Raw genomic sequence first — 23,800 nt, 5'->3', positions numbered from 1 at the left:
TAATGCAAAATCGAAATTTTATTTCCTATTATTTAGCAAATGCGGTAGTATATCGCAATAAAATTTTATTTTGTAAATCTATAATGACTTAAAAATTTCGATTTGCAAAATAAGAGATGGCAAATTTTCGATTTTGCATAAAATTGTAAAGAAGCGCTGACAATTGGTTATTCATATTCCCGTTGGCTTCAATTTCAATTACCTTATTTTCTCTACAGATACCTTTGAAGTGGAGGCTAGTGAAGTGAAGGCATACGAAAAAAAAGATGTATATAAAATTTGCTTATACGATTTTACAGAATGCAATAGCTAAATATAGCCGCATACGAACGAAATCTGTCTCAAATGGTATACAAACTCAAGCATCTGCGTATACTTTTCATGAATGAAAAGGGCAAATGGGAGTTTTTTGCAGACAACAGTATTTTTAGATTAATCTACATGAAATTGAACGATCACACAATTTATTTACTTTTAAAAGAACTTCCTCTATATGCTTCTTAATATTTTCGGAAAAAATTCATTTTAGAAAAAATATTTTGGAAATTAATTCCTATTCATTATGCTGCATTTCAGTTAAATCAGATAAGAATTTATTTATATCAGATATAAATAATGTGGCATTATGTTTCTTTGCATATAGGCATTGATCATATGAAGTTTACAGTTACCCAAATCTGAAGTACTACTTAAGACGATCTCGTGGAATGAAACCCAATTTAAGTGGATCAGGAAAATTTTTTTTTGAAAACGTTCGCCTTAGTTTTTTGGTTTACTAAGTCTTAAAAATTATGTTCCTAAAGCTGTAAAAGTATCAGCTCCATTTCCCTGTCTTAACAAAAGTTACTAATTGTTTTAAACCCACATCCATAGGATGGGATTGGATAACTCCCATATATTTGAATTCTTGATCCAATAGAAACCTCAGTTTTTTTTTTTTTAATTTTTCTGAAATTTTGCACAAGGTGTTATGTTATGGCCTCCAACAACCGTGCAAAGTACGGTCAAAATCCGTCCATAACCATAACCTGATATAGCTCCCATATAAACCTATCTCCCGATTTGACATCTTGAGGCCCTGGGAGCCGTTATTGTTATAAGATTTGGTAATTTTGAACGCAGCGTTTGGTTATAACTTTCAATAACCGTGCCAAGTATGGCCACTGTAGCGCAGAGGTAAAAATTTCCGCCCTGAACGCCTGGGTTCGAATCCTTGCAGGAAAATCAGAAAAAATGTCAGCGGTGGTTATACCCTCCTAATGCTGGCGACATTTGTGAGGTACTTTGCCATTTAAAAACTTCTCCCCAAAGAGGTGTCGCTCTGCGGCACGCCGTTTGGACTCGGCTATAAAAAGGAGGTCGCTTATCATTGATCTTAAAATTAAATCGGACAGCATTGATTTGTGAAAAGTTTGCCCCAATTCCTTAATGGAATGATCAATTTGCAATTTGCATTTTGCCAAGTATGGTGCAATTCCGTCCATAATCTGATATAGCGCCCACATAAACCTTCTTTTCGATTTGACATCTTGAACCCCTGGAAGCCGTAATTGCTATACGATTTAGCTCAAATTTTGCATGCAGTGGGTTATTTTGACTTCCAACATCTATGATAGATATTGTCCAAAAGAAAAATGAAAATATGGCAAATGGTCCCGACATTCATATCGAAGGATCGGTCTATATGGTAACTATATCCAAGCTATATGGTAACTATATCAGTACGGGCGTTTCTGTACAATCGGCTGAAAAATAGGTCTTCTATTGGACAAAACCATTAATCGGGAGATCAGTTTATATAGCAGCTATGTAGAAAATGATCCGATTTTGCCCATATCTGGAATGGGTGGGGAGAGGCTCAAAAGAGTCTTTGTTTCAAATGTTTCGGGAAGTAATATTGGAAGTTCAGCCCATATGGGACCTACTACAAAACGTGGCCCTATAATGACCATTATTTGTCTAAGTCTTCTCTAATAATTAAAAACATCTTTCATCCACCAATGTTAACTCCTTCTATTTTTGGCCAACTTTACCATGAACTCACGACACTGTGGGTCGTGGATTCGATTCCTACCAGAAGCCTTGGGTTGTCACTACTGTAGTTTCACAATTGACCACTCTTACCTAACCTGATCTAGGGCCTGAGACCAATATTTCGGAAACAAGTTTGCTTGTGTCCTGTTGTGCTTTAAAAAACAAAGTAAAACTTGTAGACCCACATTGGAAATGTAAAATTGTGGAAGCGGAATTTTGCACTCCCAAATCTCGATTCATAAAGTCAGTCAAATGTTAAAACAACGCACTCTTGCCTTACTGTTTTTGAAGATCTTTACTGTTCTATTCTTTGAATATAAACTATTAACAACATTGTTGGTGTGTATGAACCGTAACACATTGAAAGCCAGCCAACGGCTGAAGGAATTAGCTTTTGGTAGCAAAATTAAAGTCTCATATTCCAAATTGGGATGTAGATTTAATTTCAAGGCTACAAATTAAAATGCTATGAACTGTAGGCTTCACTGTAGGAGCTTCATCATATGTCTGCACATGGGACGTATTAAATCAGGCTACGTGTAACGCTGAAAGTAAACATCATCTGATGATTTCACTCTGCTCAAAGCTTTTACGACTAGTGCTAATTTTTTCCAAGCACTTTTTTGCACAGTATGAAATACCTTTCGTTGGAGAAAACACCAATGGCGTTGGGGGGAATTATGGGAATCAGTGTGCGTCGTATATAAATAGGATAAACACGCATCAAAGAAAAGACTTCGTGCAACTGACAATCAATAATCCAGTTCAAAAAAAGCACAAGGCGCGCACACGGGCCACTATTTCTTTTACTACTTGCTCACCCAAAGGACATGTTCATGAACCATATGCTGAAAGGCATCTCCCAATGTCGTACACACTAAACTTTGGTTTGTTTTTTCTTCCTTACTATGGGAAAAAAAACAGTCGCACTCAGACCAGTATGCCACCTTCTTTGCCATACATATTTGCGGCAAAAAAGATTGCCATGCGTGGCCTTTTCATTGTTGCAACCCTCTTCAGTTCCATAACAACGATAAACACTACGTTACAAACTTTATGTGCGGTATGAAAAATTAAATAAAAAATAAAAAGGTTCGCAGCGATACGCGGAAACGAAATTATTGACCCATGCTGAAGCGGCTATTGGCAATACTTTTATGAACTTTCTTTGGATATGTGTTCATGACCAAATTATTGCTATACTTTGAAAAGTTTTTTGCATCGACATGATGATGTTGATTTTGACCCAAACGAATGCTGAAGGTAAATCACCATCAGTTCTTTACAAATATACTCGCACTCAGAGTTCAGATTTCATTGGTGTTTTTGTTATCATTTCCATATTACCGTTAAATACAATGACAACGAGCAGCCATCAAGAGAGGGAGAGAGAGAGAGAGTGAGAGAATAATCAAGAAGAAAACAACCAGTTAGTGCTCTTCCGCAATTCTACTCACCCTTTGCCATAACGTTAGAAAGTTTGGCATGAGCATAAAGGAGATGACGGTCTGTACACCGTCTGTGGGTGGCGATGGGAGGATTGTGGCTGAGTTCAACGCATGGAGCTGCCTAGTTGACTGCGGGCCGTTAGTTCGAGTCAGTTTGTTATAGACAACGACGACGACGACGAGGAAATGCCGCAATTTATCTCACCACACTACACGGATATAGATGTGTTATTGTGGGTGTATAGGCGTATGTGTGCGTTTGGTTATGTGTTTTGTTTTACCGGTAAATTGCACAAGCAGACGACGGCCAAAATGTAAATGCCGGCAAGCTTAACAAACAAAATGGATGGACACTTTTCGTGACGTGTTAAAGTTCGTACTTAATGCACGACATACCTACACACACTGCCATTTGAGATATGTCTCTTGCATATGGCCAAATGATGTTGTTGGGATTTGTGGTACTAAATTTTGTCTACGCACATTGTATTTGCGTGTATTGCCTGCCTATTAAAATGACAATCAAACTCCAATTGAAAACTTACCAGACATCCTGGTGGGGATAAATAGTGCTAAATTTGATTCCATTTCACATTTCAGTATCCAACATAAGGAACAAAGATTGTGCATGGACAAACGAACTGTAGATACCGAACACCACTAGTCATTGTATTTTAATTATATTTATTGAAAGAGATATACACACACTACTACGCAGAAAATCACAAACACACTCACGACGTTTACTAACTTTTGTTTATTTTGAAAATATATTTCTGATATGTTAACGCTTTGGTCACTAACTTTAACTGGGCTTCTCCTTTGATTTTCAATATGTTCCAAGCCACACACAAATATACATATACATATGTATATTTTTCAATATTTATTGGTACCTATGAATTAGAAGTTTTTTTTTTTGTTTTACATTTATTCTACCGAATTTGGCGAATCCCGAGCTACACTTCCACTTCGCGAGTGAGCCAAAGAGCGAATGAAGCTAAAATTCGTTTCGTGTATATTGTATTGTGTAGTGTAGAAATGCTCTGACGCGCAGCAGCGCAGCAGTACATATCCATCCACACACAAAGAGCAACCCCATAGGGTTCCTGTATTCTCTTGTGTAGCGAATGTTTTGCGTCGAAAGTTTGTTGCATGGTGTTGAAGATATACTAATTTTAAAAGTATTAATGGTCAAATTTTATAAAATTATTTAAAAATATATACCTATATGTATGCTGAGAATAAATGGAACTCGCATTGATTTTTTTAAGAAGTTCAGTATGATTTACCATTTTCCCATTGTGTCTTTTGGTTGGTATTCTATTCTTATTTTCACGAGGGCTTTTACAGTTTTTCAAAAAAACAAGTAAGGAAAGTCGGGCGTTGCCTCTATATAATACCCTACACCTACATTTCAGGTGGAAATTTGGAGTTATATTTTATTCTGAACCGAATTTAATGGACATCGGTGGAGGTTTTCAGATGGGTTATAAAACAATCCATAACAAAAATTTTGGGTAAATATGTTCAAAAATGTACTAACTACAGCTCTATATGTTCAAATATGGCGGTTTATATGTATACGGAAGCTATATTTAAATCTGAACCGATTTCTATGAAATTCATCAGCAATATCGAGATTAAGAAAAAAAAATCCATCCTGCCAAATTTTGAAAGAAATGGCTAACAAATAACCATATTATTGCAATATTGCTCAAAATCAGACAAACATTTCGATTCCGATTTCGACCTAACTACTTAGATATTGTGGTAGTTGTCGAGGAAAGCGTTGTGCAAAATTATGGGAAGATTGGAGTAGCTCCAGAAGTGAAAATCTGGCAATATATGTATATATATGGGAGCTATATCCAAATCTGTACAAATTTCTATGAAATTCAACAGTAATGTCGAGAGTAATAAGAAAATCCTTTTCTTCCAAACTTCGAGAGAATCGGTTAACAAATGTGCACTTTATTGCAATATTTCTCAAAATCGAACGAACATATATATGGGAGCTACATCTAAATCTGAACCGATTTTTTTCCAATTTCAATAGGTTTCGTCTCTTGACTAAAAAAAGCTTGTTATAGGTTTGTCTAATGTTCAGACCAAAGCTGTTTTGAACAAACGATTTATTTTTCCTTTCAAATGCTCTAAAAACGACTCGTTTTTTCTTTACAAATATAGTCAAAACGACTCGTTTGCCACAAAAACGTTCAACATTCAAAGCATGAGAACCCAAATAAATGCCTAATTGTGCCCTGAAATATGTCAGCTTGACTCAGGGCTGTGTTTATTTAGCACAATTTAGGCATTTATTTGGGCTCACATGCTTTGAATGACTCATTTTTGTGGCAAACAAGTGGTTTTGTTAGGGAATGTGCTCTATTCGGCTTTTTACATGAACAACTGTCAAGCTCCATATAAAGAAATTGATTTTCGGCTTTTCACGTGCACAACTGTCAAGCTGCATATAAAACAGGAGCACTTAAAAACAATTAATCCTAGTGTAATATGGATGCAAGATGGTGCTAGTACAAACAATTTCACATTGTTATAGTTTTTCGCAACAATTCCGAAAGCTGATAGAATACCCTGCTTCAAAGTTAAAAATTGTATTTTTGTTTTGACAAAATTACATATTTTGGGCTCATTTTGAGTCTTACTCAAATAATCCGAAACTAATTTAATATTTTTCAACTTGAGCGTTTTGGTATAAAACACGTCCTGACCTTTCCAAACATATATGTATATTCTATATATAAAATATTTTAAAATATGAGCAAAAATTGCTACCCAATGTGGACAACTCTGTGATTTTCCTATACATTCATGACAAATTACGCATTCGTAAGATTTAAAAGATGGGAAAATCCGTTGCAATTTTTTAACGAATATATCAATGAAATTGGAAATGATAAGAGAGAAGTTATTTGTTAGATGATATGCAAAATTTCGGCGCCTAGAAGGCTTGGGACATATGTGGGCATACCGTTTTGGCCATCACCTACAAATTTTTGCTTACACTGCGAAATGTGCATTTATCTTCCGATTCCGATCAAGACCTATAAAAGCATTGTATTTTGTGCCAAATATCTCGATATTCGACTTATACAACTTATACCGAGACTGACCTAGTATTTCATAAATTGCGAAGACATTTGAGAAAAGATATTTACATTAAATTACAGATTTAAATTGCTTACAAAATTTGCAGTAATTTAGATGCAACACATTAGCATATCCGATTATTCAGTCATAAGTTATGCGAGTTAGAAATAAAAAAATTACGAAAATTAAGTGATGCTATGTCTTTTGTTGTTGTTGTGTTCTATCTTTCGTCTGCTTGATTATGCTGAGTGTCAAGGCTCAGGAACTCTGCGACCAAGGGTTGGTATTCTTTTCTGCTCTCGGAATACCCGCTGAAATTCTTAATTGTTTCGCGAGCAATTTTGACAGCAATCCAATGTTTTCGTTTCCATACCAAAACGCGTCTCTTTATGTGCACTTATTGTTTTCTTTTCTTTTTTATATACTTTTCTATACTTTTCTTTTTCTTCATTTTATATACTTTTCTCAAATAAATAAGGAAAAACGAACCACTGCAGCCACTATAATAATATTTTGTAATTTTCCTCCCTATAAGCAGAGTACTCCTTTCCGCCTATTTTTAGCCAACGTTCCGCCGACGTTTTTTTTTTATATGGACAGCATTCCGCCTGAAAAACTGAACAGAATACTCAGCTTGAGATGGGTTGCGTCCACAGAGATCTGCGTCTGAGTCGAGTGGGTCTGGCCGGGCAGTTAAACAGGTGACGTGTATTGTGCGGTCCCTGGTTACAATCGGGACATACATCTGGCACGTCGGCACCAATCCTTGCTCTGTAAAAGTTGAGGCGGCTGCATCTGCCGGAACGTAATTGAGCCAGACCTACTCTGGTTTGCCGGTGGATGTCTATTTATTCAAGTGTAATGGGAGGCGGTCGTTCACCAAGGACTACATTCACCCGGTAGCCATTTTGCCTAAACCTGCTTAATATGCCGCTTGATCTAGAGGTTCTCTCTTGTAGCGCTGAACCTCACGCTCTAGATCATGTAGATCTACCTTAAGGCTTCTAAGCTGTGGATATCTATCCACAAAATGATGATTTGGATGGTCTCTGCGATAACAGCCCAAAAGGTATTGCTTAGATTGCTTATAGTTATGTCTTCACACTTGTAGGAACTTGTCTCCTGATGGAGGTGGTCCACATGAGAACTGAGAACTTGTTGTGTGCGTATTGTTTTGCATTTGCATTGGACAGGAAAAGCAAAGAGCTTTTTTTTTATTCTTACCCGCATAACTTTTGACTGAATAACCTTCTAGGGCCCTGCAATTTTGCATATCGTCTTACAAATACCTTCCCTCTAATCATTTTAAATTACATAGAAATATCTCTATTAGAGAATAGTACATTTTATCAGCTTTAAAAATCAGTAAAAAATTAAAATCGGTTCAGAAACGCCTTTAGTTTAAGTTTAAGTTTCACTAATTTATTAACTTTTCTTCTTTCCTTATATTAATGTATAAAATTTATTAGTCATATATAAGTGCTAAATATTGGCAAAGCCACATTGGACCAGTTTTCGTGCCATCTCAATGATTGGAATGTTAACATGTTTTTTCGAAATATCTCTTTGGATTCAATAAGACTAGGGTTACTGGGAAAATTTTCGAACCAGAAGATTAATTGTTCTGCAAGTTCCTGCTTGTTTTGAAAAATAAATCCATTTTGTCCCGGTTTTACCAGCTCATTAATGCATTTGAAGCCGTAGGCACAAACTGGTAGGCCGCAACCGAACATATCCACAACTTTCATGGGGAGGTCTAAGCCACTGGAACTCCAATGCAAACAGACACCTAAGTCGGCAGCAGCCAAGACTGTCGGGTAATCTTCAGTTTCCAACCACGGTGTTATTATACCAACACGAGACATTTTCAGTATTTCAATTTTCTTCTGGTAGTCTTCCTTTTGAGGTCCCTTTCCAGTTATTATGCACAGTAAGTAAGGAAAATTTTGCGGCCTATTTGCGGCTTCTTTTTCGTAGACTGAAAAAGTAAGATGGTTATGAAACAAATAGTGCGCTAAAACTCATTTTATACCCTTCAAGGCTTCCAAAAGAATGCTAAAGTCTTCGTCTGGCGTCCAACTGGTGGATGATACCAATATAGCCATTCGTTGTGGTTTATAAAGCACGTTGCCATTACTGAGCTTTTGCGTCAGGGCAGTACACTCTAAAACCCCCGATTCTTTTAGATCATCATAACGAGTTGGTAAAAATTGGTGATACTCTTTTGAAAGCTTCATGAATAACTCATGTTTGGCCGATAAATCGACCGGATGAAATTGCGGCGGTGGCCGGTCATATAAAACTGTGACATTGCTGAAGAAGTAAACAAAGCAGGCAATAAGAAAAAAATTATAATTATCAACAACCAACAAACCTTATGTTCCAGTTGTTTGTCAGATCTTCTTTCATTGCCTGTGTCACACAAAAGTTGGCGTCCGCTTTGGAACCGAATTGTTTTTCAATCCACTTTGCCACCCGGCAAAATCGATTCTTCTCTCCCCCAGCCATTCCAAGCGCTAATATCGTATAGGTATAGTTATGCCAGTCTATTATGAATTTTGTCCGTGTCAAAAGACAGTACAGATAGCATACTGCCAGTGCTGGTATACCAGGGGGATTTTGTAGCAGCAGGAAGTTTATTGGCCGCCTTATTGAGGCCAATGCTATCATAAGGCTTAGAGTTTGCCAAATTGTTTTAAAAATCAATTTCAACATAGGAGTCAGGTTGGTTACCGGTACCGGCGTAAGCTCGTGTATTTTACATCCAGGTGCGGAGCACAACACCTCCAAAGGTTTACTTTCCACGTAACCTATCAAGTCCACATTATAGTTGTGCTCCAGGAAACTAGTCGCGTGATATTCCATGCGTGGACTGCGACCAATATCTCCCAAAACGACTATACAAACATTTCGTCTGCATGGTTTTGGTTCAACCATTTTAAATGGAAAAATAAAAAAAAATATTGCAAAGATCAAACTATAAAAGATGCAAATGAAACAATACGTCAACAGGAAGAACATAAGTCAGCTGTTATCAGATAAAAAAAAATCAAAAGCATAACAGTAGCGTTCGAATTAGTCAAAGCAACGTAAATATATTATTACGACATTCAGACTTTATTCAACAGTTTAGCGGACTCGCCAGCTTATGGATAAATTAAACGATCTTTCCGTTTAATGTTTAATACTTTAACGTTGGCAGCACTGACACCACATCTGAAATAATTAAATATCAACAAAATAAACTAGTAATTTGAATTTTAAATAAATGTTTCTCGGAGTTCATAAATGTGATTTATTAAAATCCTGAGCAATTTTGCCACTTCGGAAGGGAAAAGGGGGTAGGAAAAAAACTTCTAGAGAATTGTTATTCAGAATTATGTTATTCAGTATATGAACATTTCTTTGTTAGCCCCTGTTCCTTAATGGAATGTTCATAGGTAAATTTGCAATGAACATTTCTTAACACAGATACAATTTATGTGCCACCTTCAAAGTATTCAAAGCTAAATCTAATACTCGAATTTGCCCAATTGCTGCCAAATATCAAAACAGAAAACTATAGACAACACAGGAAGCAAAGTTGGGACCAAATTAGAAACACGATTTAATATATTTTGACTTTTTAAAGCTATTGTTATCTGTGTTTCATTTAATTATTATATCGTGCTGTGCAATGAAATTTTTACGAAAATGATATCTATCCCTGTGCAACGACGTTTTAGATAAATTATCAGTACAGCCTTATGTAGAACATCTCTTGTCAGGATTGCCATGATGTGTTTCTCACATATAAGTGTGGCCACTTGCCGAAATATCTCTATTGTGAAAGACAAAATAAAATTAACACCAATTATTTATAAAATTTCCGTACAAATCTTAATAAATTTAATTGTTTTCCATGTATATATTTCTATTACAGAGTTTTATCCAAATACATTCTTATGTCAAATGATTTGTTTAGATTTTAAAAATTTTCCACATTTTGTTAATTTTTTTCACGTGTTTTAAGGCTGGTACTACGTTTTTTTTTTTGGGAAATTTTTCCTAAATCGTTCTTTCGATGGTTTGACTCGGTTACCACATTTGATTTTTTTGGGTTTTTGTGGCCAAAATGTTGCCATTTACATATAAAAATTAATATGACACCAATCAATTTATCAGCTGCTTACGTGCATGTTACACATAAATGTGAGTGTGTGGACCTTTCTCAAATTCATATATGTTGTTGTAATTTCAACCAAATTAATAAATAATGATACACAAAACTATTTAAAGAGAAACGAATGTAGCTTTTATTTGTAAATATAACTAATATTTTTGGTAGTATTTTCTTTGGTATAAGTTAAACAACTCTCCAAAATATTTCAACATCTTCCAAAATATTTCAACATCTTCCACTTGTTATGTTTCAACATCTTCCTGCTGTTAGCAGCTGTTCGCATGAGACTACCTTTTTAAATCCGCGTTGCTATGAAAGAAACATTTTTTAAATTTATTTATACACAAATTCTTTTTTATTTATGCATCCACAAATAACATTGTTTTCCACCCTGAGTAAGTACGTGTGAGCAAGATCACTAACACTAACAAACACTTAGCTAAAGTTACAAATTTGGCGATCGGGTTTTTTTACGTAAAAAAACGACTTGTTGCGCACCGTCTGTGATTGTGCTCTTTTGGGCGTCGAGAAATGTACATTTTCCCTAGATGAAAGAACAAGTTATAGAGAAACAACACTTTTCATCAATATTTTCCGCTTATTTTTTATATGGAGTTTCACCGAAAAACCGAATATAGTAACAGCTTTTACACAGCAAACAAGAAATTAATCGTGATTTTCTCCATATAGTACCAAAATCAAACACACCAAATATCTGTTAAAAATGCATTCTATGGTTCAATACGATTTAAATCGTAAACGTTTTTTCACCAACAACATCACGAATCATTAGAGCAACTGTTACATGAACTGTGCATGGATGTGTGTGATATGCATAATCATGTATATGCATTTACACTTGTGTATGTCACTTAAATCCCCAAAAACGCAGTGTAAACAGCCAAGATTTGTTTTTGGATTTAGTAAAATCCACGTCACAAAAATTTCAATCTAAACGTGCTATAAGTTTTGTATACAAGGCCGTTTAATCCCACCAATTTCAGTGGTAAAAAGCGAAAAACGGCAACACTGTTTTTTATACAAAAAATCGTATAATCGATTAGTAAAAAATCGATTTTTATTTCCCTAATAGCTAGCACAGACTTTCCATTTACTAGATAACCCATTGTTCCCAATGAAAAATGGCCACCAACAAAGAGAAGCTAAAAAAGTTAAGAAGTGTTTTGTAAAATTAATTTTAAATTTAAAGCAAAAAATGTCCACAATCGATTGCAAACAAGCAAAATCATATTCGTTATTCATTCACAGTTCTCTTGATATTCTCTCTTCTCTTAATATTCTTCGTTTATTATTGGGTTGCTCAAAAAGTAATTGCGGATTTTTTAAAAGAAAGTAAATGCATTTTTAATAAAACTTAGAATGAACTTTAATCAAATATACTTTTTCGCACTTTTTTTCTAAAGCAAGCTAAAAGTAACAGCTAATAGCTGACAGAAGAAAGAATGCAATTACAGGTTCACAAGCTGTGAAAAAATTTGTCAACGCCGACTATATGAAAAATCCGCAATTACTTTTTGGGCAACCCAATACTAATCTTTATACCATCGACTCTTTTAAGAATAGAATGACCGCGTTGAGCTTTGGTTTTGAGCGTCGCGTTGCAAAAATTTAACTCTGTACACAAATAACACAAAAACAACACGGAAAAATTAAAAAATTTTCTACTTCGACGCTTGAAAGGGAGCGTAATTCTGTGTTGCAACACGTGAAGTAGTGTTTGTAGGTGACAAAGTTAAAAAAATTGTTTAGCTTTTGCGAGTTGATTTTTGACATTTGTTTTACAGAGTTGCCTTTTTTAACGCGCCGTTCCTCAAACTAAATAAGCAGTTTGAACCTTTAAGAGGCACCTTAAAAGAGTCGATGACTTATCTATCTATTCATTGTCTGTGATAGCTAGTAAACAAAAATTTAATAATAAATATAAATATTCACTACTTAAAAAAAATGTCGGTTTTGGTAAAAAGAAAAAGGGGTAGGCCGCGGTTGAGTGAAACCAAAATAATTAACAACATTGATGGCAATTTAATAGAGGAGGTAAAGAAATTCCCGATTTTATATGACAGAGATCACCCGGACTACCGAAATAAAGCTTTAGCCAACAGACACTGGCGTCTCATTGCCAATATTTTAAATTCATCAGAATCTGTAGTAAAAAACCGCATGATACAGTTACGGAACAGATTTAACGTTGAGAAACGCCGAGTCGATGTTCTTGCCGATGGATCGATAGTTTCCAACTGGCCACTTTATGATAGTTTAGCGTTTCTGATAGAATTCACCAAAAAACGTCGCCACTATTTGATGCAGCCAAAAATACAAATGAATAACACATCTAGTGATGAGGAAGATAATGAGAGGTACCAATTCCAAATCGTGTTCAAGTATAATTTAATTGTTATTATTTTCTTAGTAGGAATGACTATGCTACAAATGACAATGTCAACAATACACAGCGGCCGGCACACATACCTCTGCGCGAGAATATTGTCGAGGAACCAAACACTCCACCACCACCAATAAACAGAAGAATCTCCATAGAATCAGAAGAGCAGTACAATAAGAAATTTAAAGCTTTTGGGGAATTTCTTGCTTCTTCACTTATAGAAATGAGCGAAATGCAGGCGCTGCATCTAGTCAAAAAGTTTACCTCTGATTTGGTGGAATATTCAAAGCTTGAAGAAGTCAATAGAGTATCAAATGAGCATCATTCAGTTAATGGCGAGGAGTATTTATTAAATTAAATAAATATGAATGTAAAAATTTTTAACTAACTCATGTATGATTGTATGATGGGTAATCTAATCCATTCTTTTACAAAATATTTTTTAATTAGTTAATAATTTGGTGTACTTAACAAATTTTCATACAGAGTAGTTAATGTTAACAATCAAAAATAGCGGGAATCCTTTGTAAGTTTAGTTTTAGCTTCAGATTTTTCCCTAGGGTCTGTGCAAAACGCCACGTTGCGGGTCACCATACATGATTTTCTCTGCCTCTGCTTTACAATGCATGTCATATCAATATTGAAAAATTTATATAGATGATGTGATTTTTTCATTAATAGCTCGCAATTGTTCCTCTTAAAAAAATGTTTTTTGCTGTTTTCCTTTAATTCGGCTATGGTACTTTGCAGTTGTATTCAATTGACGGAATGCTAGAGATGTTAGGAAATTGTATTTTTACTATTTCAGTCTTTTAAAACTATCCCACAAAGAGGCGTCGCTTTGTGGCACGCTGATCTTGAACTTCACTGTAAAAAGAAAGCCTCACAGAAAATTGGAGACCACAATAGTAAATGACACTCCAAAGGTCAAACAGTTTTCAAATGGAGGCCAGTGAGAATCGATTTGAAATAATCACACCCACACAAAATTCGACAATGAACTCTCTAGGAGTTTAAACTCGTATGATGAAATATAGATTTTTTTGCCCTTCATTCGCCTAAGTCGTTTTAAGAAGCACAAAGTTCTTAATATACCTATATTACCTAAGTCTTGTGTCAACGTACAATTCCATACAAAATTTTGTCAATATTTCTACAAATAATTTTCGGCTTCTTAAATTTTATAAAAACAAGGTAAGTCAAACATATTCGGTCATTAAAAAAATACATAATTAAAAGGAAGTATTTGGAACGATTGCAGCCGTTTATGTAAATAAGTCGGTTCCTGTGTTGTACTATGCGTTGCAAGGTACGTGTTATTGTCTGTTACCACATGATATCAATAAAAATCAAATAAAAGTGCTAAATTGAGAAAACGATCTAACTCAAATGATTCTGCTTCGAATTTCAAATAAAATGATGCATTTGAATCTTCCAAATTCGAAAATTTGTTGGAGTTACAGCACTTTTGATCTCGTATAGTTTTATCCAATTTAAGTGTACTAAAAACTCAAATTTCGATTTTGAGCTCATTTTTTTTTGAAGAAAAAACATGGGGTTTGCGTCCATGGGGTTTTTTGGGCCATTAACTTTCCTTCTGTGTGCTCAACTCAAAAAATTTTGGGGCTTTAAAAATTGAAAATTTCATGGGCTAACTATCTAAATAAACCCTTTGAATTCGAATAGTTTTATTCTATTTAAAAATTTCGATTTTAAACCCATTTTTTGAAGAAAAACATGGGGGTTGCGTCCATGGGTTTTTGGGCACTGTAAATGCTTAGAAATTATATATTTACTTTTTAAAATCCATAAAATTAAGAGAAAGGCTTTGAAATCGACATTATTTCATTTTTTTTTACGCATTTTATATTCACATTTAATTTATCGTTTATCGATAACATACCTTTTTGGCAATCGTTGCAGGAAATTTACAAATGAAATATATATGCCCATATTCACAAAGTTAAAGTAGGCTTATTTGACAGATGCCAAATAAACCTGCTATAAAGCTGTTTTAAGTTTTGTGTATTCCGGTGCTAATGTTTAGATAAGGATAATTACACGTAAAAATATTTACCGTTTACCGCGCAATCCGACTTTCTGTGCCTTTTGTGTGGTTGTGCGTCATCGATGACATCGATTTGAGGAATTAGGAAAACAACCCTGATTACAAAGAAGGACTGTCATCACTGACATATGATATGAAAATTTTCTGAGCGTCGACTACTACTTCCTCTTCGTTAATTTCACGGTAACTTTTTTCCATTGGATATACTCCACGAAATTGATTGGTGGGTGATGTAAACTGAATCAATGCAATGATAATAAGAGATAAATAAGTCGATTCATCAAGTGTTCGGATTAAAACTGGGTATAGGCGCAATTTTCTAACAATAGGCCAAACAAGAATATCCCATTACATTGCAGGAAAAAAAGAAGTCAGTGAACTCTACTCTGTTGAACATAGAAAGTAAGAAAAATTTATAGAACGATAAAAGGAAGAGCTTGATATGGCCCATTCGGTGCGTGTAGAACGGAGCATACATGAAATGCTAAAGGATACGCCATCAATGAATGACAGCGACAATGCTGTTCACACTGGAACTGAAGATTCTAGCAGCTGCACACCCCCCTTTAAATCACCACCCACTAGTTTACCGTTAAGAAACCATTCAGGTGAGTCAGCTGAAATGTACATTGTGCTCTATAGGGGAAACGTTAACATTCTAAATTTGTAGCACCCACAACACCCATGTCCCCCAGAAGTCCTCCACATAATGGTATGGATTCTAGTATACTTCGTACTGGTGCCTCAAAAATTGATAGTATCAAAAATTGGAGCATATCCACATACAAATGTACACGTCAGATAATGCTGGAAAAGTTAGGGAAATCTGTACGTACAGTGGACTCTGAATTGGAGGCGCAAATTGAGCAACTCCGGGATACACAACGCAAATACCTATCGGTTTTACGTCTTGCGCGAGCCTTTAGTTCACATTTCCATCATGTTGTGGTCACACAGCATGCTTTGGCAGATGCATTTGCAGATTTGGCTCAGAAGAATCCCGAGCTGCAGAAGGAATTCAATTGCAACTCGGAAACCCAACGATCTTTAACGAAGAATGGAGAACTTCTTTTGAATGCTCTCAATTTTTTTATATCATCTGTGAATACATTGTGCAATAAGACCATCGATGACACTCTACTCACCATAAGGCAATATGAGACTGCCAGGTATGTGTATGATCACCACGGCTGCTATTGTCAGGTAATAATTGACCTTACGTTTGTTCTTTCTGCCTCTTCTCGCATAGGGTTGAATTCGATGCATATCGTATGGATTTAGAAAATAGTAAACCGGAAATACCACAGTCATCAACAGCCGAAGACATTCAGAAGAATTATACACAACACAAAGAACTGTATGAGAAGTTAAGAGATGATGTTGCCATTAAAATGCAGTTTTTAGATGAAAACAGGGTACGTATGGAACAAATAATTTAAGAATTTATTTTTTAACTTAAAAATTATAGAAATTCACTTTGAAAATTTCATAATAATTTTCTAAAGATAAAATCATTTAAACCTCCCCATAAAATTGAAATAAGGTTGTATGGTACGCGTTAGGTAATCTCTTTGAACCCTCTGAAGAGCACAACGTCTCCTGGAATAAATGATTAAATATTTAAGGGTAATATTCCCGTCACTAAAGCTAGCCAGATATGTCTTTCAATGGCGCACCACGCAACGTGCATGTCCATAGCTTCAGTTTCCTCCCGCCTCCATATAAACCTAACACCGTTTTTCACTTCTTGAGCCCCTACAGACCTCAATTTTAATCCGATTTGGATGAAATCGGCCTATAAACTGATATAGGTCTCATATGAACCGATCTTCGGAGTTGACTTTTTAAGCACCTAGAAGCCTCAATTTATTTTATTTGGATAATGTATATCGAAACCACATGACACTGATTTGAACAAATTACATTGAACTACCCTCATGTTTGAAAAATAACATTTTTTCATTTAAAAATAAAATATATATTAAAAAGAAGAAAATAAAAATCAATACAATGAAGGATCCCACCTAGAAAATTGTAAAAGAATCCCTGAGAAACTACTCAGTAAATTAAAATGAGTAACAATTTTTTTAAATGCTTGCTTGATTGAATAAATTTCCTTATATTAATTTAGCTGTAAAAATATATTGACATACCTTTAAAAAGTTTTTAAAATACCATATAACTACTCAAAATCTTAGCATCGTTACTGCAAGATTGACTAAACAAGTTGAAGAAGTTGTTTACGATACGTGCAGTTCGACAACGAGAAATCTTTTAGGAAGAAGATTTTATAATCTGGCCATCCTAACATAAAGTGAGTTGTTCATATAACCACTAGCAGATGAAAAAATTATTCATTCATTCATTTCCATCAGATTTGGCTGAAATTTATTCGAATCGGTCAATATCCCGATATGACTTTTTGAGTCCAGTGAAGCCTTAACCAATTTCCTATTTGATTGCTGTAAAATAATTCAAATACAAACTGAGTAAATTAGATTACATTTTCAAGGGAATCTTTGGTGGTGGATAGCCAAGATTCGGCCCAACCGAACTTAGCTCGTTTTTACTTGTTTTAATTATGCACTGCAATCAATACCCACTATATATAAAAAGAAATTATTTTCGTTACAGATTAAAGTAATGCATAAGCAATTGGTGCTTTTGCACAATGCAATTTCCGCGTATTTTTCGGGAAATGCTGCTGCTCTCGAAACAACATTAAAACAATTTAATATTAAGGTATTATGGTTGATATTCGTCTAACTTTCATTTTTATAACATGGTTAATGATTTATATTTCCAGTTAAAATCGCCTAATTCAGTTACAGGGTCGTGGCTTGAGCAGTAGTAAACTTTACAGAAAATCTGAATATTCCTTGAACAAAACCAAAAGTATTTTCTCTTGTCCACTCATATAATCTTATGGTTAATTAACTAAAAAAACATTAAATGAATAAATCGTACATATATGTATTTTTATGGCTTTTTATGTACTAAATTTAATTGAACTTATATTAAACGAGAACAGCATACTTGACATTATTTGGTGTATTATTGAAGAAAAACCTTATGAAATTCCTTTATACACCCGCACAGAGCATGTCAATAGTCACAAATTGTTTCCATTTTTTTAAAATCCAACTGCATTTATAATTACTTTTCCCATGATTTAAGTTATAGCCCAATGAGAATCTCCGTGGTTCACGTCATAGGTGGCGTTCACGTCATAGGTGGACAAGCTTACCTGTGTTATGTTTTGTGGGCTAAACTACCGTACACTACAGCACAAGTTAGGTTAGAAAGGCAATTTATTTTTTTTATACAGACTCACTTACAGAAACTCGCACAGTTAATCCGGCACGGGATAACTATGAGCACCACACAGGCTAGAACTTTTAGCTCCGATTTGTGTGGTGTTCATCGTTATCGTTGTTGTTATTGTTTTAGCAGTGTGTTGGACTCTGAGGTGGCAGCCCTTGCAGATGAAAGACTACATCGATCCAATCCGGTACGTACAACCGGCTACCATGGGATTGATCGTTATCGTGGAAAGCTCTGCTAATAGTTGCCAGGAGCGGCCACAGTGTGCGGATTAGCTGCAATTGCAGTTGCGAACAATACTGAGTGTCCAAGATGTTCGATGTGACAAGGCGATTTATTGGCGTCTTTAAATAACCAATGGCAATCACGTTCCCGCGGCGAGCCGTCCTTTGGACCGGAACGAGCTTGCTCACCTATAAGAGTTTCAAGAGGATCGCTATCTCCACATGCATATATGTGGCACGGGCTGGTGCTGTGGCACAGAGACTATATCCGGGCCAATGTAGGCAGTGTATTTGAAATACAGTAGCACTATTTAAGACGCTATTAAAAATTTTTTCTTACTACTAAATTTCCCATGAACATTTAATTAAGGAACAGGGGATATTTAAGTTTAAGCTCAATAATAAGGGACCTCTTTTTTATAGCGAGTTCGAACGGCTCCCTGCCTAACCACACCACTTGGTAGAAAAGATACCACCGTAGTGCAGAGGTTAGCACGTCCGCCTATGACACTGAACGCCTGGGTTTGAATCTTGTGGAGAAAAAATATTCCGCGGTGGATATCCCCTCCTATGCTGGCGACATTTTTGATGTACTATTCGATGTAAAAACTTCTCCCCTAAGAGGTATCGCACTGTGGAACACCTTCGGACTGGTCCATAAAAAGGAGGATCCTTACCTTTGAGCTTAAACTTGAATCGGGGAGCACTCATTGATATGTGACGGCTTATATATTTCTTCCTACAATCATTTAGAATTGGCAATAATGAAGGTCTTATTATTTAGCAAAACTTGAAATTATCGTCAGCATGTGATTGGTCTTAATGCAATTGTGACCGATAGCTACAGCTGAATATTTTTCTGATATTTGTGCCAGCCAGACTTCGCCGTCATACGCAAATATGCTTGCCCCTGCCCTCCTACTAAAATACACCTGTTTTTTTCCATACATACTTGTTTGTTTATCAGTCCTGTTCCGGTTTTTGAAAACGCAAAACGAAATATTTTCTTGGCTTTATTCTTGCAAACCCTCCCATTTCTTAGCTAGAACGCATATTCTCATCAAATTTCTCAAATGATTTCAATCCATAAAATAAATAGTGTTTATGTTCAATTAAAGCATTCGGTTTTAACTTCGTATATTTGTTTGATCCATGTTTATTGACCCTATCTTGATTGAAGTTCTCGTTAGATACTCCCTGCACCCTGTAAGTGCAACTTTGTAGTTAAAATGTACGAGTCACTTTTCTCTAATACTTCAACCGCCACATTTCCCCATCTTGTAACTTCTACACCCATTAGCAATCGTTGGAATCCTACAGTTCATCTATTTGTGGTTTATTACATATTGTTGTTGTTGTTTTTCGTTTTGCGAATTCGAAAACCGGAACGGACCTGGGACCGGATTTCCGCATACGTGAACGAGATGAAAATGAAATGAAATCGTTCGAAATCCCTCCATTCGTTCAATACATTCCTTTATTGAACGAAGATTTTTGAAATTTAAGATCGCAAATGTTTAGTTCAATCATAATTCGTAAAAAATTTTACATTAAAATGACTATAAAAGTGGTATAACATCCATTAAATACCTAATTCGGCCCTGTATATATTAAGCGCGATTCTATGGTGTACCCGATTGCCATTAATGAAATATCGACAGTACAATTATTTCATATCTTGATATTTACTAAAAATATTGTTTTTAAAAAACAAGGATCTAACATCTCTTCTGTTTTCCAATTACAGAAATAGCCTCCCTCAGTAGGCTCTTTGTCAAGGAATGCTCCTTTTTGAATACAGATAACAACTGAAGGTACTCTTCATGATTGCTTCAAATAACTTAACGTCAAACTGCAGTCATATTTCCAAATTGCATTTCTTGTGAGAAGTGCTCAGATTAGTTTGTTTCCAATTTTAACTGGTTCAATTTTTCATTCAACTCTTCCTCATCTTCGGCTTTAAACATGTCCTAAAAACATGTCCGCAATTATTATTAGATTTAGCAATTTATTTAACGTCAACTTTTACCTTGTCGTATATAACTTTTATTATCAGTGAACAACTGGGGCAAGTGGCTACTTCTTCGCCTTCGATTAGCTCTTCCTGATTGTGAAAAGCAAGAACATTTGTTACATTTTGTTTTGTTTAATGGACTAGCCCGAATTACCTTTGATATCTGGAAGCGGTCCCCACACGGACAAGGGTAATAGTACATTTCCTCCTCTTCGTCATATTCAAAATCTTCTATTTCAACCTCGTCGTGATATATGCTCATATTTTCTCAGAAAATAAATAAATCGGCAACAAACACGTTGTTTTGAGTCACAACCATATAATAAGAACTAAGCGATCAGCTGTCAACATCAACATCGGATATGTAGATGCTTGGTACAATTAGAAGGTAAACTCACAAGCCCAGCTGATTAAATTTTCCAATTTCAGAGTTGTATCCAAATTCCACTAGAACGTCAAATGCTTCGTTTGAATCCAAGGCGGATTTAAAAAGGTGATCTCACGCGGCCAGGTGTAACGGTATTAAGATGTCCGATTTTTGTTTAAATTCTCTTTGTTGCCATCTTCTTTCTCGCATATCCCCTGCCCATGTAAGCACTCGTATACACACACACGAAAGCAAGTTTCACATATATTCATAAATTCATTTACTGGTAGTGGCAATTGCCCAACAAAAAAATATTGAGTGCACTATCTGTCATAATCAGTGACTAGTGCAACTCTGATTTTGAGCATGTTACTAGTTCACGCCATTTTTCGTTGTTTGTGTGTGTTTTAGTTCTTAACTATAATGCACACACGAAACCAAAAATCGTTGACAGATAGTGCACTACCTGGTAATTATGTCGCGAATACAACCCTGTGGGGAAGGGAGTGGAGATAATTACTTTTGACTTGGTACAATTAAGAGGAAGCGTCAGGATGCACTTATAAGGTGAAGTAATGCGAACAGCTGAGTAATTTTTTTTATTTTTGTTTGATTTTGCAATAAATCTAAATGTCAAAGGCTTGATAGAACAGCTGTGATTTTTTCTAAAATCCTCATAACATGTTGTATTTAATCCGATATTGCACACATGAGCATCAAAACAGTGTTAAAATAATGAAAATACATATTTAAAAAACAATTGAAGAAGATAGGTTGCAAAGCCAAGTTTATTTCTAAAACTACTTTGACATTTCAATTTACGACATTTGCCACTCAAGGTAGTTTTGTTGGGGCTAGATTGTTGTTGTGCTAATGATGCGGCCTCTTCATTAGCACAACAATAATAATCTACCCCCAAAGAAACTACCTTGATCGGCAAATGACGTAAAATTGAAATGTCAATGTGGTTTTAGAAATAAACATAAACAAATCGAAATTAATAATTATGACCAAAAAATATGAAGATGTTAATCTATACGAACTACTTGGCATTGAGCCCGAAGCTCAAGAACATGATATTCGTAAGGCGTACCGTAAAAAGGCTTTGGCATGCCATCCCGACAAAAACCCTGACAATCCCAAGGCAGCAGAACTGTTTCACGAACTATCAAATGCTCTTCAAGTACTAACAGATACTGCAGCCAGATTGGCGTATGATAAGGTTTTAAAGTCAAAGAAAGCTGCAGAGATCCGCCATAAACAATTGGATAGTAAACGACAAAAACTAAAGGAAGATTTACTACTTCGGGAACAAGAGGCATTGCATGCCCAATACTCGCGTCGTTCATCTTCATACACGGTGGTGCAAAAAACCGACGAAGAAATTCTACAGGAGCAGATAGAAAGATTGCGCAGAGAGGGCTCCCGCCTTTTGGAAGAGGAACAAAGATTGCTCAGGGAGCAATTGCAAACTTCGTTTGCAGATCAAGCTCAGAAAAACAGACAGAGCGAAGAAGCCCAATGCTATCGCTTGAAAATAAAGTGGAATTCGAACGGCGGATACACAGAAGATAAATTAATGACTTATATGAAAAAATATGGAGACGTAGTTGCTTTGGTAATGAGCAAAAAATGTGGAAGTGCATTGATAGAATTCAAAACTTTGGAGGCAGCTGAATTGGCTTTGGCATACGAAAAGGGCGCACTGGAAAATCCTCTGCGGATCGAATGGGTAGATGCATTTCGAAAAGAAGCTAACTCAAGGAAAACTCAAACTCCAAATTCCACTATCGACTATGAAGATCTTGTAATGCGAAAGCTCAGACAAGCAGAGGAACGGAAACGGCTGATAGAACAAATGCAAAAGGAGGATGAATTAGAATAAGTATTACATAAAATAAATTACATTAAATTATTGCATCAGTTTGGAAACACAATCATACATGGATAATTTTAACGTTTTTTAATTTGCATATATAGGTATAACTGTCCTAATTGAATTCGTTTGCTTATAAGAACCACATTTTTTTATTATGACTGAAGCCTGTGGAACAATGATCATGATTGAACTTTCTAGTCGCATATTCTCCCTCTGATATCCTCCGATGCAAATGTGGCAACAGGTTTAGTTTGCTCCGTTATCATAAACGTACACCCTTTGCTTAATTTAATTGATTGATTGTGTGATATATGCTTTTCCTGTCCGTTTCGCATTCTTTTGCGGCTTGTTGGATGAAGTTAGATGTAGGAAGGGGTTTGGCTTCCAAAATTTTGCCGATGTGAACGATAAAAGTCTTTCCATGCGGCCGGTTGTACGTACTTGATTGACCTGATGGATTCCTTCATCGGCAAAGGCTGCCGCCACAGCGTACAACACACTGCTATAACAACAACATAGAAAAGTCTTTAACAACAGCTAATAATGTGTCTTCTGAGTTCCCACCATGTAGAATACCACTTCTTTAGACTTCAGGTTGGAGAGCAGGAAGTGTACTGGAAGGTAAAGAAGAAAGCAAGGACTGGTATTGCAGTCCCTAAGCTCCCCAGTTATGAGGAGCTTTGGCAACCCAATCAAGGGAGTCTCTCTGCTTATTGGTGAAAGAATTAAAATCGGTCGCAACTATCTTCTCAATAAATATGA

General features: G+C 35.7%; 6 protein-coding genes across 7 annotated transcripts in view; 3 read left to right on the top strand and 3 right to left on the bottom strand.

The window, feature by feature from the left end:
• The window catches only part of LOC106081610 (protein tincar), a 90,126-nt gene extending 85,673 nt beyond the window's left edge, over window positions 1-4,453 (bottom strand). The window contains exon 1 of the mRNA XM_013243699.2: window positions 4,028-4,453. The gene's annotated coding sequence lies outside the window, so the exon portion shown is untranslated. The remainder of the gene's footprint in view (window positions 1-4,027) is intronic.
• A 3,538-nt stretch (window positions 4,454-7,991) lies between these two features.
• LOC106081613 (chitobiosyldiphosphodolichol beta-mannosyltransferase) lies at window positions 7,992-9,593 on the bottom strand. Its single transcript, XM_013243704.2, has 3 exons — window positions 8,971-9,593; window positions 8,629-8,909; window positions 7,992-8,574 (listed from the first exon to the last, which is right to left on the bottom strand). The coding sequence occupies exons 1-3, from the start codon at window positions 9,531-9,533 to the stop codon at window positions 8,066-8,068; spliced, it is 1,353 nt and encodes a 450-aa protein (XP_013099158.1). The 5' UTR covers window positions 9,534-9,593; the 3' UTR covers window positions 7,992-8,065.
• Window positions 9,594-12,664: 3,071 nt separating this feature from the next.
• LOC106081615 (uncharacterized) lies at window positions 12,665-13,546 on the top strand. 2 transcript variants are annotated; one of them, XM_013243709.2, is made up of 2 exons: window positions 12,665-13,136; window positions 13,193-13,546. In XM_013243709.2, exons 1-2 carry the CDS (start codon window positions 12,724-12,726, stop codon window positions 13,518-13,520), a joined length of 741 nt encoding a protein of 246 aa, XP_013099163.1. In that variant the 5' UTR covers window positions 12,665-12,723; the 3' UTR covers window positions 13,521-13,546. The 2 variants fall into 2 exon arrangements, with proteins under 2 accessions (XP_013099163.1, XP_013099162.1); XM_013243708.2 differs by having other exon boundaries at window positions 13,190-13,546.
• Window positions 13,547-15,158: 1,612 nt separating this feature from the next.
• On the top strand, window positions 15,159-18,270 carry LOC106081614 (arfaptin-2). The gene is made up of 6 exons (XM_013243707.2): window positions 15,159-15,533; window positions 15,590-15,838; window positions 15,901-16,399; window positions 16,480-16,645; window positions 17,865-17,972; window positions 18,037-18,270. The coding sequence occupies exons 2-6, from the start codon at window positions 15,673-15,675 to the stop codon at window positions 18,079-18,081; spliced, it is 984 nt and encodes a 327-aa protein (XP_013099161.1). The 5' UTR covers window positions 15,159-15,533; window positions 15,590-15,672; the 3' UTR covers window positions 18,082-18,270.
• A 2,169-nt stretch (window positions 18,271-20,439) lies between these two features.
• LOC106081563 (diphthamide biosynthesis protein 3) lies at window positions 20,440-21,138 on the bottom strand. The gene is made up of 3 exons (XM_013243586.2): window positions 20,947-21,138; window positions 20,808-20,882; window positions 20,440-20,748 (listed from the first exon to the last, which is right to left on the bottom strand). The coding sequence occupies exons 1-3, from the start codon at window positions 21,052-21,054 to the stop codon at window positions 20,677-20,679; spliced, it is 255 nt and encodes an 84-aa protein (XP_013099040.1). The 5' UTR covers window positions 21,055-21,138; the 3' UTR covers window positions 20,440-20,676.
• Window positions 21,139-22,092: 954 nt separating this feature from the next.
• On the top strand, window positions 22,093-23,110 carry LOC106081559 (dnaJ homolog subfamily C member 17). Its single transcript, XM_013243583.2, has one exon. The coding sequence runs from the start codon at window positions 22,166-22,168 to the stop codon at window positions 23,042-23,044; it is 879 nt and encodes a 292-aa protein (XP_013099037.2). The 5' UTR covers window positions 22,093-22,165; the 3' UTR covers window positions 23,045-23,110.
• The last annotated feature ends 690 nt before the right edge of the window (window positions 23,111-23,800 follow it).

The sequence above is a fragment of the Stomoxys calcitrans genome, chromosome 2 (assembly GCF_963082655.1).
Source record: "Stomoxys calcitrans chromosome 2, idStoCalc2.1, whole genome shotgun sequence".
In the NCBI taxonomy this organism is placed as follows: Eukaryota; Metazoa; Arthropoda; class Insecta; order Diptera; family Muscidae; genus Stomoxys; species Stomoxys calcitrans.
This window is presented reverse-complemented; position numbering and strand designations above follow the sequence as displayed.

Bases quoted from the DNA above. Each gene is read 5' to 3' on its own strand.
- LOC106081615 (XM_013243708.2), top strand. From the start codon at position 12,724: ATGTCGGTTTTGGTAAAAAGAAAAAGGGGTAGGCCGCGGTTGAGTGAA. The intron at 13,137-13,189 runs GTACCAATTCCA...TTATTTTCTTAG, and splicing joins GATGAGGAAGATAATGAGAG to TAGGAATGACTATGCTACAA.
- LOC106081559 (XM_013243583.2), top strand. From the start codon at position 22,166: ATGACCAAAAAATATGAAGATGTTAATCTATACGAACTACTTGGCATT.
- LOC106081613 (XM_013243704.2), bottom strand. From the start codon at position 9,533: ATGGTTGAACCAAAACCATGCAGACGAAATGTTTGTATAGTCGTTTTG. The intron at 8,910-8,970 runs GTTTGTTGGTTG...TTACTTCTTCAG, and splicing joins ACAAACAACTGGAACATAAG to CAATGTCACAGTTTTATATG. The intron at 8,575-8,628 runs GTATAAAATGAG...TTACTTTTTCAG, and splicing joins TCTTTTGGAAGCCTTGAAGG to TCTACGAAAAAGAAGCCGCA.
- LOC106081563 (XM_013243586.2), bottom strand. From the start codon at position 21,054: ATGAGCATATATCACGACGAGGTTGAAATAGAAGATTTTGAATATGAC. The intron at 20,883-20,946 runs GTAATTCGGGCT...TTTCACAATCAG, and splicing joins ACCGCTTCCAGATATCAAAG to GAAGAGCTAATCGAAGGCGA. The intron at 20,749-20,807 runs GTAAAAGTTGAC...ACATGTTTTTAG, and splicing joins TAAAAGTTATATACGACAAG to GACATGTTTAAAGCCGAAGA.
- LOC106081614 (XM_013243707.2), top strand. From the start codon at position 15,673: ATGGCCCATTCGGTGCGTGTAGAACGGAGCATACATGAAATGCTAAAG. The intron at 16,400-16,479 runs GTATGTGTATGA...CTTCTCGCATAG, and splicing joins AGGCAATATGAGACTGCCAG to GGTTGAATTCGATGCATATC. The intron at 17,973-18,036 runs GTATTATGGTTG...TTATATTTCCAG, and splicing joins TAAAACAATTTAATATTAAG to TTAAAATCGCCTAATTCAGT.